This window comes from Macrobrachium nipponense, chromosome 6, assembly GCF_015104395.2.
Source record: "Macrobrachium nipponense isolate FS-2020 chromosome 6, ASM1510439v2, whole genome shotgun sequence".
Lineage (NCBI taxonomy): Eukaryota > Metazoa > Arthropoda > Malacostraca > Decapoda > Palaemonidae > Macrobrachium > Macrobrachium nipponense.
In genome coordinates, this window is record NC_061108.1 from 137916037 (window position 1) to 137930488 (window position 14452).

A 14452-nucleotide genomic window follows, 5' to 3' on the forward strand; every position below is an offset into this window, starting at 1 on the left:
TCATGCAGAAGAGTGTGATCCTAGAAACGGCACACATAGTAAGAAAAGTGATGGACTCCTAAGGAGGCAGGATGCAACCCGGAACCCCACACTATAAATACCACCCAGTCGAATTGGAGGACTGTGAATAGAGCAAAAAAAAAAAAAAAATAATAATAATAAATAATAATAATAATAATAATAATAAAACACGTATGCACAGTAATTTTGTGGGGTTCTTTTTCAAACTTCAGAAGAAAACTGAGAGAAGTTTTTGTTTTGGTTCAATAATAATAATAATAATAATAATAATAATAATAATAATAATAATAATAATAATTAATAATAATAATAATAATATATCATAGGAGCACTAGGCACGATCCCAAGATCCCTGAAAAGGAATCTAGAAAAACTAGAGGCTGAAGTAGCTCCAGGACTCATGCAGAAGAGGTGTGATCCTAGAAACGGCACACATATAAGAAGAGTGATGGACTCCTAAGGAGGCAGGATGCAACCCCGGAACCCACACTATAAATACCACCCAGTCGAATTGATATAATAATAATAATAATAATAATAATACTGTTAAAGAGAATGGCAGAATTAAGCGAGTTGATTTTATATATATAAAATTAACTCGCTTAATTGTGCCATCCTCTTTAGCAGTATTCGCCTAAAAGAGGGTCTTTTACCAAAATAATAATAATATTAACAATAAAAGCGACAACAGCAGTTTTTAAAAAACCATGTTAACACAATGAAACTTCTACAACACAACTGAGATTTTCCACAGATTGATAAAACACGCCAATCTTCCTCACCATTAGGGTATAGAATTCTCGTTTTTTTCCAACTTTTTATCTTGTTTTTTGTTCAAAAACTGATGAAGAGTTTCTGACTATTCATGAATAATTGAGAGATATCAGTCGGTCTTACACGCGTCAGAATGTCATTGTGAACTTCAGTAAACGTCCTGTGCTCTCTAGTGAGAAATTCGTCGAGCTGCCATTTAGTTCGCTGATAAATTTCAGCAATAGAGATATCGTACCTGTAGACGAATTACATCAGTTGTCAACTTATAGACAAATTTGCTGGACGTCTATCTACTTTCCCGTGTGAAATTCGTCCAGTAATTTACTCCCTTTACATCATATTGAAATTGTTTTGTGGATAAATTTCATCAGTTGATAAATTGCATCTGTGGACTAAATGCAGGTTGAGAACTTGTAGACAAATTTGCTGGGCATTTCTTTACTTTTTCGTGTGAAATCTATCCAATAATTTATCTTGTATCAAGCTGTAATTTTTTTGTTGATAAATTTCATCAGTGGGCAAACTGGATCTGCAGACCAATCGAATCCGTTGATAACACGTAGACAAATTGCTGTATAATTATCTACTGCGAGAAAACACGTAGGCTCCAAAATATGGGAGAGGGCAAACTGATATAGGCAGCTTTACCAAGGACTACACTCCCTCGATAGTAACCCAATTTGGTCAAAGCCATAATGGACAAGGGCATATGGGGCCAGCGACCTCATCCCCAGACGACATTCACTTAAATCCGGCATCATCAGCGCGAGTTCCCAACCTCGATTCCTGACCGAGCGGGTATATATTCTTTCGCCCAATTCCAATCAGGCCCCATCGAGGCTGTTTTGACCTAAGCAGGAAATTGAGGACTTGGTAGTCGGACGACTGTGGTAGGATACAGGAGGTTTGTATAGAACGCCAACACCTTTATAAATGTGTGTACGTATATATATATATATATATATATATATATATATATATATATATATATATATATATATACATACATACATACACAATTTCATAATTAATTCCGGAACCCTCGTTTAAGACACAAGACAGAGATGCTGTTTAGTCAGCGAGGAGAAGAGAGGAGGGGAAAAGGAGGGGGGGGGGGTGTCCTTCCACCCCTTCCCTCCCTTCCCCACCCCTCCCTCCCTCCCCTTCCAGGAGCGTCTCCCTCCATCCATCCATCCTTTTCGGGCGATATCAAGAATTAATTAAAAGTCGGACGGGGGCCAAAAATGGCGACAAGAACAACGGGGGGCTCTCATAGACTCGCCCCAGTCCAAAAATGGGGCGGGATGACAGAGTCTAATTGATAAAAATTTGAATTAATTAGGACGATTTCAAGAAGACAAATACTGAGGACGTTAGCAGCTGCAGGAGGAGGAGGAGGAGGAGGAGGGGGTTACCGACCCCTCCTGGCTCTTTTCGTCGTGTGTGTCTTTGCCACGGTTTTTCTCCCTGGGGGACGTAAAAACCCATAACGGGAGAGGTGGAATTAATTCGAGTTGGTCTGAGTTTAATTCTCTCTCTCTCTCTCTCTCTCTCTCCTCTCTCTCTCTCTCTCTCAAACAGTCGCAACTGTTTCCCACATCTTGACAACAAACAGGACTGAACCATTGCAGGATATATGTGCTTCTTTACAAGTACTCCTTCAAGTATCTGCCTGATTACAGCATCTAACAGCTGCATTTAACAAAGTTTAATTCTCTCTCTCTCTCTCTCTCTCTCTCTCTCTCTCTCTCTCTCTCTCTCTCTAAAACAGTAGCAACAAACAGGACTGAATTATTGCAGGATATATTTGTACTTGTTTACAAGTATTCCTTCAAGTATTTCCTTGATTACAGCAACTTACAGCTATATCTAACTAATTTTTTATTTTCTCAAGTCCAAAAACAACTAAACTCATTACAAATTGATTCATTTTATTTCCTTTTTGTTATCCTGGAGGATGGATATTCTTATTCTGTCCAAAAGTTTTGTACCAATAGCATGAATATTCATAAAATCTAATCTCGGCTATCTCATGAATATGATGTACTGTTGACTTATTTGGCTAACACAAAAAAAAAAACGAACTATATTACTTTACATTTAAGAATTAGCTAAGTAATGAGCAGTCATATCATAGCAGTATTGCAGTCTCTTCATATGTAATGTCTTGGTTAATGACTAAGTAAGCGTCCATTTTGTTAAATGAAGCAGATGTCAAAATGACACTCAGCACTGGAGAAAACGTTGTTTTCGTAAATAAAAATGAGTCAATTTATAGTAACTGACTTACTGAAAGCCCTATACCGTTTCATTCCATCCCTCGTCGAAATAAAACACGTCATTGACTGATTGACTGCAAGTTATCTGGCGTTGCAATTATCTGGGTGAAACGCAGGAATTCTTAATGAAGTCATGATTTGAAATGAATTCTTCAACAGGATGTTGGAATAACACTGCTGACTGAATAAAGTTAATTATTTAAATATAAAATTACTACAAATAACCACATGCTTATTTATATACGTATATTTAAGGGGTATCATCACTTTCAATGATAAAAATGGAATGTTACAAATCCGCAAAACTATAGATTGTTTAAAATATACTTAAATGTAGGTAAACAGTATCTATCTACCTTTGAGATAAGCGAATACGTAACTTTTATACAAGCTGTTCATATACCAATCATTTATAATTACAGTTAATATCATCAGCTTCCAAGTAAAAAAAAAATAACTGCCCTTTTCCAAATTACACTTAGAAATATATTTTCAAATCTATGAACATAAAAGGAATAAAATAAGAGAATTTATTATTCTCTTTGGATATGAAAAATATGATGTGATACGAGTATCGAAAATTATTTTCTCAAAATTCCGCAAACTTCATACCGAAATTGATTGATCAAAATTCCTCAAACTTCATTTATCCGAAAATTATTGCACAAAATTTCTCAAGCTTCATTTCTCCGAATTTATTACACAAAATTCCGTAAACTTCATTTTTATCCGAAATTCATCCATAAATTATTGCTAAAAATTCCTCAAACTTCATTTATAGGAACTTATTACTCAAACCTCCACAAACTTCATTTATCTGAAAACTTCAGCTCAAAATTCCACAAAGTTTATTTTTCCGCAAACTTCATTTGTCTGAAAACTGCAACTCAAAATTCTTGAAAGTTCACTCATGCGGAATTTATTGGTACAAATTCTGCAAGCTTCCTTCATCTGATAATTACTGGTGAAATTCCACAAAACTTAATTCATTTGTAATTTTACAGTTGATACAAAAAGGTTAACGGCTCTTAGCAACGTGAGGAGGCGAACGTAGATTGGACTAAAAAAAATAAATTAAAATAAATAAAAAGTAAATAAATAAAAAAAAGTAAGTATTCCCAATGGGATCAATACACGTCTTTACAGGCTGCTCTAGGAGCAAATACAAAACTGCCTTTTGTAATTACTACATACAGTGTGCCACGTGAGGTGTACTGGAGGCACTAACCTCCTTATGGGGTGTTAAAAAATATAAACATGGTCAAGAACTTTCCTTCATCGTTCAATCAAACAATAAACAATGAGATTATTTCGGGAGTCAGAAGGAACCCAGACTTTAGCAAGCACGTCCCATTTCATGCAGGTCCGCTGGTATAGCGGTCAGTGTCGTGGTATGCCATTCATATGTCGCGGATTCGCGCCTCTCTCAGGGAGATGAAATATCACTGGCTGTGTATCATGATCAGTTACAGCTGCAGTGTTGGGGAGGGGTGGGGGGGCTTCTTTAGCGGTGGGAGGTTGAAACCAACATTATTCTTTGGAAGCTTGAAATAAAATTACTTCAAATAATTTCATGGTTATTTATATACGTATATCTAAGGGGGATCGTCAAATTCAAAGATAAAACTGCTATGTTAAATATCCGCAAAACTAGAGCTTGTTTAAAATATACTTAAATGTAGGTAAACGGCACCTATTTACCTTAGAGATAAGAGAATGCCTAACTTTTATATGAGCTGTTAAGGGTCCTTTTGGTGTGGCTTCTTCCACGTGAATAGTTTTCGTCTACTGATATGATAATATGACAGTATGTAAACAAGTCTTCGTTTTGATTCAGATGTTGTAGGTGGCATATTTTAGGCTTGGAACCATCCTAGATAAATACCGCACTTATGACGTATATTCAATTTTACCAAGAAAAATTATTTACATTACTAGACTCTCCGGTATGTATATACAGTCATACAGATTTTTTTTGTTAGATAAATAGAGGTTAATCCAAATTCTGTCCCTAAAACTATGATCCAAAATTTTCCGTTCGAAAGAAATATTGACAATAGCAAGGATTTGCAAATAGGAGGAATGAAGTACGTAAGTTAAAAGAAGGTCAATAGACTTTTAAAGACTACAGTATCATATTGAAAACATTTTTTTATGTGATGTAATCATTCCCTGAAATATAATAAAAAATCACAAGAACTTACTCTTTCGCAATAAAGGTACACGCATGATAATAATAATAATAATAATGGGCACAATTTTCCGTGTCGAAAATGATGACAATGGTTGCAGGTCCACAATAATATTGCATGTGAGTATATGGTCTTTAATGGATATTAAAAGCTTTCGAACCTTGTACTAGGTTCATCTTGACTGAAGATGAACCTAGTGCAAGGTTCGAAAGCTTTTAATATCCATTAAAGACCATGTACTCACATACAATATCATTGTGGACCTGCAACCAATAATAATAATAATAATAATAATAATAATAATAATAATAATAATAATAATACCATGGGACATCAAAGTAGAAGAGAAAAAGAGAGAAAAGATTGATAGTATCAAGACCTGAAAACAGAAATAAGAAGGATATGGGACATGCCAGTGGAAATTGTACCCATAATCATAGGAACACCAGGCACGATCCCGAGATCCCTGAAAAGGTACCTGGAAAAACTAGATACCGAAGTAGCTCCAGGACTCATGCAGAAGTGTGTGATCCTAGAACGGCGGACATGGTAAGAAAAGTGATGGACTCCTAAGGAGGCAGGATGCAACCCGGAACTCCTCACTATAGAAACTACCCAGTCGAATAGGATGACTGTGAATAATAATAATAATAATAATAATAATAATAATAATAATAATAATAATAATAATAATACCCAGTCGAATTGGAGGACTGTGATAACCCCCCCAAAAAAATTATAATAATAATAATAATAATAATAATAATAATAATAATATAATAATAATAATAATAATAATAATAATAATAATAGTTTTTCCTTTACCAACTGTTTCCTATGTTGAAATCTCAAAAAAAAAAAAAAAAAAAAAAAAACTACCCCATCTGCTTGCTACTGTTTTGTATTGGAATAAGATTGCAAGTCCCGAATCTTTCCTGTCTCGGTACAGATAAACTGATTTTCAGGCGTCTACGATACCACCCTTCTTTTACCTCCATTATTCTTATCATGTATCGCCAAATGTTTACAGAACCTATCTGAATAATCATTACGCTAAGGAATTACTCTTAGAACCTCGTTTTTCAAAAAAAAAAAAAAAAAAAAAAAAAAAAAAAAAAAAAAAAAAAAAAAAAAAATGTCCAAATTTGGACAAAAGCAGACTAACGAGAAATGAAACATTCTTCTGAACTGCTGATCTGAAGCTGTTAAAACTTTCTTTGTCTTTGAGAGAGATTGGAAAATGATTAAAACTCCAGCCAGGACTGAGTTAGTTAAAACACATAGTTCATCAAGTCCCATAAGAAAATCAACTACAATCGCGTTCTTATTTCATTTTCGTTCACAGCTTCCAAATCACCCAAGGTATCTGCTATAATTAAAATCAACTCTTCCCTCAGCCAGTTAATACTTTATTTACACCTTTTACTCTCTCGAGAAAGCCAAAAACACCTTATGGTATACCTTACACTGTACCTTCTACAACCCCCCGGGGTGTAAAGGAATTGTTTTCCCCCTAATCTTTATCGTCCTCGCTCCTTGAGACAAATTTTGAGAAAGCCTCTCTAAACACGCCTTAGGGACTCCCTCCTAAATCCCACCCCTTCCCTCCCCTGCTACCTCCTACCTATCCCCCCCAACAGGGGTCCAACCACAACTCCCCAAAATTCATCATCTGGCGATTTTCGCTGACTTCTGATCGTCAAATAAGGACATGAACAAGTCCTTTTCCCTCTTCACTTTATACGGTGATCACGTCTTTCAATAGGACACCCGAAGGTATGCAAGAACGGCCCCGTCGTCTTCGGGTCCAAAAGGGGCCTTATGCAGGCCGGCCACAGGGCCGATTTTCCCTCCGGCGGGAGGTGAGCGCCTTGTGGCGCTCTGGCGCCGAGGCAGGAAACTTTATTAGCGCGGAATACACACACACACACACACACACACATACAGACTCCCAGATTATCCCCCTACCTACCTACCCCATCCTCCAACCTTTACTCCCTCACCCTCTCTTCCCCCCCTCCCCCCAGAAACCCTCCAACCCCTTCTCTAAAGTGCTTCGTCCGTACTGCCTCCGACCAGCCCAGAAAAACATCAAGTACTCAATTTGGCCCAATAACACCAATTCCGTCAGCATTTTTAAGGTTTCTGTTAAGATGGATTTCAGGCAAAGTTCTCTCTCTCTCTCTCTCTCTCTCTCTCTCTCTCTCTCTCTCTCTCTCTCTCTCTCTTTTCCATTCTACTTCATTCGCGTTCCTCCAAGTCCAACAATAAAAAAACAAAACAAAACGAGTAATATACGAACAAACGAGAAGAGGGATTCATTTTTTCCTCCCCTTCTCTCCTTCAAGAAGAAGAAGGAGGAGGAGGTATCGAGTCCCAATCAGATCCGAGTCACAATTATTCATCATTTTCGTATTAATTCTCAGTAAGGCACAGCGAGCGAGCGAGAGAGCGAGCGCACAACACAAAAGCCGAGAGATGCGCGTTATTACCCCGACAAGCATCTATTAGTGTTGGTGATTTGTCCAACCTTCCGTGTGTTCTCAACTAACCAATCAGCATCGCCAGCCTCCTCGCCCGCTGCGGGCTGAGTTACGGTTAGCGGTCAATACGTATATTTTCCTTTATTCCGGAGGACCGCAGAGCGTTCCCGATCGCGTAAATGACCTTCCAAAGCACCGACACTATTGTCTTAACGATGCAGAAGCCGCTACGTCAAGTTAGCGAAGGATACGCGAAGTAGAAGTCTTCGGCGACTTATCGTACCTCAGTCAGCCGGAGGAGCCTCGCTATTATCCAACCGCGAATTATCCCAATACCACAGGCGGTTCTGGGCCGTGATTGGCCGGCGGGATCCCGTCTCGCCCTCCCATTGGCCGACACCGCCGGGAGATTAGATGTGTATGCATTGTTCGTGTAAATAGTGTTGAAATGATTAGGGAACCCGGCCTGGTGGCGATATAAACGAAATAACCAGATGAGTGAGCTGGCTAGTCGTTCGCTGTCCTTAGCGGTTGTCACAGCGAGCGAGCGCGACTTACGACGGGCGACACAGAGACAAGAAGATCTCGCACACGTAGAGAGAAAAAGTGGAGGAAGAGAGAGAGAGAGAGAGAGAGAGGCCTTCACTAGACGTGAAAGGAAAAAATTATTTGAATAAATTTCGAATAATACACTAGACCGGCGTACAATCTCTTCTGCTACCAGCTGGACTTTTTTGATGGGCGCTTCTCAAGAGATTCGCTAGTAGCTGCTGCTACTGCTACTGCTGCTACTAACTACAACTAACTCGGAAGTGCTTTTTGGTGATTTGGAGGGCACGAGAGAGCGAGAGCGAGAGATTGAGAGAGAGAGAGAGAGAAAGTGGGTGCGTGAGAGTGACTCCTTCCGCGTTTGTTCTGTGCAGTGACTGTGTGCTTGGATTCGAACGACACGAAAAGCCCACGGACGGTGCCCTTTGTGAAAACTCCTGACGGCGGCGCCCTTTGTGACCTGACCTCCTCCTCCTCCTCCTCAACTGTCCACCATGATGGAACGTTCCCTCAAGTCCATCAGCCCTTCGCCCACTCACCAGCGGCATTCCCCTTCCCTCCATCAGGAGCAACAACAGAGGGGCGCGAGCAGCCCACAGCCGCCGCCGCCGCCCCTGTCCGCCGCCCTCTCTCATGCCGACACTCAGCTCTCGTCGTCGGGAACGCCCGGCGGTGGAACCCCTTGTCGGACCACGCGCCTCTACACGATCGAGGACATACTCGGAAGGCCGCCTCAGACGCAGGATCATGGCCCGCCGGTGCCTCCTCAAGACACGCAGCCCTCCGGTGAGAGAGTGTTTTCTGTTGTGGTTTTTTTTTTTAGCCCGCTCCCCCCAGCCGCCCCCGCCCCCAGCTCCCATTTTTTTAAAAATTAAGCCTCCTCCGTTATCTCGTCCATTGGCTAAGAACAATCAATTTCAGAATTAGTGATAATTCCCCCAGTCCCCATCTTAAATTTTAAAAATTAAGCCTCTTCCGTTATCTCGTCCTTTGGCTAAGAACAATTAATTATTATTGATAATTCCCTGTTCACTTTTCCTTCTAATTATCGTCAATCAAATGTACGTGGCGCTGTCTTCTTAAGTTCAATTCTTCCACGTAGCCTTCAAGAAAGATTCATATCTTTGGCCAGGAAATATTGATTTTAGATTACTGGTAATATTTCCAATTAGCTTCTTTTTTTAATTATATATAAGAAACGTAGATACCGCTGTCTTAACTTATACCGATATCTTAAGCTCAATTGCTTCCTATACCTTGTTAAGAAAAAACTCAAAAGTACACCTTGTAAGCAAAAACCTTAATATTGTCAATTTAAAAAAAAAACTGTAATCTGAATTTCTTCAAATATCTCTGATAAGTAATGCCATTTGTCTAGGTATAAAGGATAACGTCAATTATCTAACTAAGGCTTCCTTACCTATAAAAAGCAAACGATTCATCATAAGAGAAAATACTGCATAAATTGCAAGATAATGTGGTCACTGACTTCTCTTAAGAAAGTCCTATAAGGACTTGTTAACTGATCTTATCTGGGTTATTTTAAATTCCCTTTGAAAAGGGAATTAACAACTAGGCCGTATTCAAATTCCAAAGACGACTCTTAATATTTAAGGAATATATAGAAGCAGTAACTGCTGTTCCTTATGATTATATTAATGTTTGTTTAATTTTTATTTTTTATTCTGAAGACAATTATGTTGTAAATGGATGGATTCCGGTGAGAAAGAAAGCTTATTATTATTATTATTATTATTATTATTATTATTATTATTATTATTATTATTATTATTATTATTATTATTATCAGTAACTGCTACTCCTTATTATTTAAATGTTTGTCTAATCTTTATTTTTTATTCTGAAGACAATACTGTTGTAAATGGATGGATTCCGGTGAGAAGAAAGCTTATTATTATTATTATTATTATTATTATTATTATTATTATCCAATTGTCCTGTCTCTCCTCATTTCAATCAAGTGGTCCGAAAATATAATCCTTCACTCCTTCATACTCCCTTCTAAGTTTCCTACCACCCTTCACCGCTGTTCCCCTCTCTCTCTCTCTCTCTCTCTCTCTCTCTCTCTCTCTCTCTCTCTCTCTCAATCAAATGTAAATGATGCTTCCGAGTCAGCGGTGCCGTAGCACACCTCCTCTTCATTACATGTCTCGTTTTTTCCGCTCCGACGAACCAAATTGATCAATAATCAGGTTTATTTCCAACATTCTTTTTCTTCCCATGAAGTCTTTTTTTTTTCCGAAACGAAAAATCAAAGAAGGGTTGGATAAACATTAATATAATTCTAAGAGAAATGGCGCTGGTATTGTTACATTTAATTATTTTTAGTATCCTTAAGGAGTAAGACTCGTTTTTTAAGAAATTGAAATACGATCTGGCGTCGTAAATTATTTTTTTTTTTCAAAGGAAATACAATAGATATTTTTTTTTCACAAATTGAAATGCATGCATATATGAATATATGTGATGATATATATATCTATATATATATATATATATATCATATATCATATATATATATATATATATATATTTATATATATATATATATATGATATATATATATATATTATATATATATATATATATATATTATATATATTTATATGTATATATAAATGTATATATATATATATATGCATACATACATACATACATATACGTATAGTTACCCAATCCGCTCATGACAACGGTTCCTCTCTCAAGTTCCCTCCCTGCCATCATTCATTTAATTGAAAGTAATCCACCATTTCCCCATCATGACAAACTGATGGGACAAACACCCTCCCATCCCATCCCATCCCATCGTCGCTGTAGTCGAGTATATTTACTGGCGTCGCAACGCTCCGCAATCACAGTTTCTTGAATATACATTGGATAGAATTAATTGAGCAAGACGAGGGTTCACGTGTTGACATAACGGGGGATTGGGGTGGCGAACCCCCAGCACCACCCCCCCCCCCCCCACTCCCTCTTACCAGCCCTTACCCTAACCCTGATGGTACAGAGGAATCTATCCGTCTACTGTAATACCTCCTTTGGTGATGACGTCACGAGTTAATGGGTAATCGATAAATGACATTGTCCTTTTTTTCGGGAAAGATTTCCTCTCTCTCTCTCTCTCTCTCTCTCCTCCTCTCTCTCTCATGAAGGATATGGGAAGACATTATACGAAACCATGAAATCGCAAATTAATGGTTAATCGATCAATAACATTGCCATTTCATTTTTGGGAAAGGTTCTCTCTCTCTCTCTCTCTCTCTCTCTCTTAAAATGAAATGATAAATCATAAGGTAATTTGAATTAATCAATAACATTGCCCTTTTCTTTAGGAGAGTCTCTCTCTCTCTCTCTCTCTCTCTCTCTCAAAAGGAAATGGTAAATCACGGGTTAATTCTGAATTAATCAATAACATTACCTATTTCTTTTTGGGAAAGGCTCTCTCTCTCTCTCTCTCTCTCTCTCTCTCTCTCTCTCTCAAAAGGGATATGATAAATCACGGGTCAATCGTTATATAATATATAACATTGGCCTTTCTTTAGGAAAGGTTTCTCTCTCTCTCTCTCTCTCTCTCTCTCTCTCTCTCTCTCTCTCTCAAACAAAGGGAAACAGGAAGATCATAGGAAACCATTCACGGGGTTCCTATTGTGTTTTGGTGTGTGTGTGTGTGGGTTTGCTTCTCCATTGAGATAGCACTTCCTTTGTTGTCAGTGCATTTATGTAGCCAGAAATCAAGGCGTAACATTCTACGATCTCCTACTCGTAAAGTAAATATAGCAATTTGCATTCGTTCTCTCATTATGAGGGATTTTATTCCTCGCGAGAAAAATGTCCCCAAGTCTGGAGGTGATACAGTGTGGGTATGCAAATGAGAGAGAGAGAGAGAGAGAGAGAGGAAATATCAAATTAATCCACACTGACGGATAGTTTATCTGGACCGAACTGTATTCGTCGCATTACTGCCATACAAAAAAATTTTCCTTGCAATTTAAATTTTACTTTAATTTTTATTTGTTTATTAATTAATTTACACTTTTTTTTTCAATTTTACAATAACCGATCTCTTCATTCTGCATCTCCTATTGCCTTCTGTTATTTCTTTCAAACGAATACCATAATATTCTTTGCAAGCTTTTTGAATTTCAAGTCCGTGGCCTCTGTGGTGGGCTTGTTCCGTATGAATAGAGTGTATCTTCAGAATAATAATAATAATAATAATAATAATAATATAATAATAATAATAATAATAATAATAATAATAATAAGGGCATAGACCCTCTTTTAAGCCTGGTCTGTCATTATTTTTAACAGAAATAATAATAATAATAATAATAATAATAATAATAATAATAATAATAATAATAATAATAATAATAATAATAATAAAACCACAATTAGGAAAACAGAGAGGAACCTATATAAAATTAATGCAGGTGATGCAGCTTACTTATTATAGTAATAATAATAATAATAATAATAATAATAATAATAATAATAATAATAATAATAATCTGTGTACACAGACAAGACTGAAGTATATATTTATCGTAGCCAATTGTTATGTTCATCCCTATGACGTTTTTGATTCCATATCCATCATCATAAATCACAAAAAAGATCTCAAAATCTGACAAATACGAGAGGCTGGACCAGGGCAGGACCTTCATCCCCAATCACCTGGGGTTGATTATGATAAGCATTTCCTCCTCTTCGCAAATTCCGCCAAACCTCTTAATTAGGTTATTAATCCGTGGAAGGTTGGTTGTCGTCACCTGGGAGAGACAGGGTTAATATTAATCATCCTTATATTATTTCCCCTTTCTTTGTCAATCCCTGAGAAAATGATGGATTGTTTTGCTTGTTAGAGCCTCTGTAGCGAATACCATATCGCGCGCGAGCGCGAAGACACGCATACATATACATACATATGTGTATATGTATACATATATACTATATATATATATATATATATATATATATATATATATATATATATAGTATATATATATATATATATATATTATATTTTATATATGCATATGTATTAATATATAATATATTTATATTTAAAAATATTATATATGTGATAATATATATGTATATATACATGTATGAGATATAATATATATATATATATATATATATATATATATATATATATATATATATATACATACACACACACACACACACACAAGCTTGCACGTCCATATGCAGATACATATGACAAGCTCTTCGAAATGGAAAAGCTAAATGAAATCTAAAAATGAAATAAAGATTGATTTGTTTAGTACAGGTAACCTTGTCATGAAAGACTGGTCGGTCAAAATACTTAAAACGTTCATTTTGTACCAAATCGTAGTTCATTTTATAGCAACAACGTTTTAATCTAATCATTTTCTGTTATTACAAATCGTCGTACATTGTATGATAATGAAGCACTTTAAATATGTTCATATATATCTATCAGCAACTCCAAAAGTATTTGGTCTGATGATTGTAAATATACATAAGTGTCGATAACGGGAATTAAATTATAATTAACAGGACACCGAAGTATTTTTTTATTCAGTTAATTTTATCGACCAAAATTATCGACGTTTATATTGGTGATTATTAAATTTATGGCAAACGATAACAAACGCTTATTGTATAGACAATGGAGAATATTGCCTTCGGTCATCATGCTAATCGACGGAGAGAGTAGAAATCTTCAGCGTGGAATATTTAACTTACCGAAATTCGATGCCAGAGAATAGACACAGTTATATTGCGCATTTTTCATTTTTGAAGTCAATATCGGTGATACCACCAAGATACAAATATTAGGTTTCCACACGACTTATGCATGTACAGATATAATTTCAAGATCCTGACGTCTTAACATTCAAATGGTGAAAAAAAATATGTCCGCGTATATTTATTCTGTCATATATTATTCCTACTTTATGCTATAATAATATATCTATTTTTATATGTATGACAGACGCAACGCGTCAGTAGGGAAGATATATGAAAATGCGTTTTTATAAGAGATGGAAATTGCGTATTTAATTGTCTTTGAAAATACATTCAGTTAATCGACATTCGACGTCTAATTCTAGTTTATAAATACATTCAAAATAATTTATAA

The 14452-nt window shown here is 36.5% G+C and overlaps 1 protein-coding gene across 2 annotated transcripts in view; it reads left to right on the plus strand.

Moving 5' to 3' along the window:
• Nucleotides 1-8243: 8243 nt before the first annotated feature.
• The window catches only part of LOC135216819 (retinal homeobox protein Rx2-like), an 85674-nt gene continuing 79465 nt past the window's right edge, over nucleotides 8244-14452 (plus strand). For both annotated transcript variants that reach the window (XM_064252318.1, XM_064252319.1), the window contains exon 1: nucleotides 8244-9084. In XM_064252318.1, the coding sequence (XP_064108388.1) occupies nucleotides 8793-9084 (292 nt within the window). In that variant the 5' untranslated portion in view covers nucleotides 8244-8792. The remainder of the gene's footprint in view (nucleotides 9085-14452) is intronic.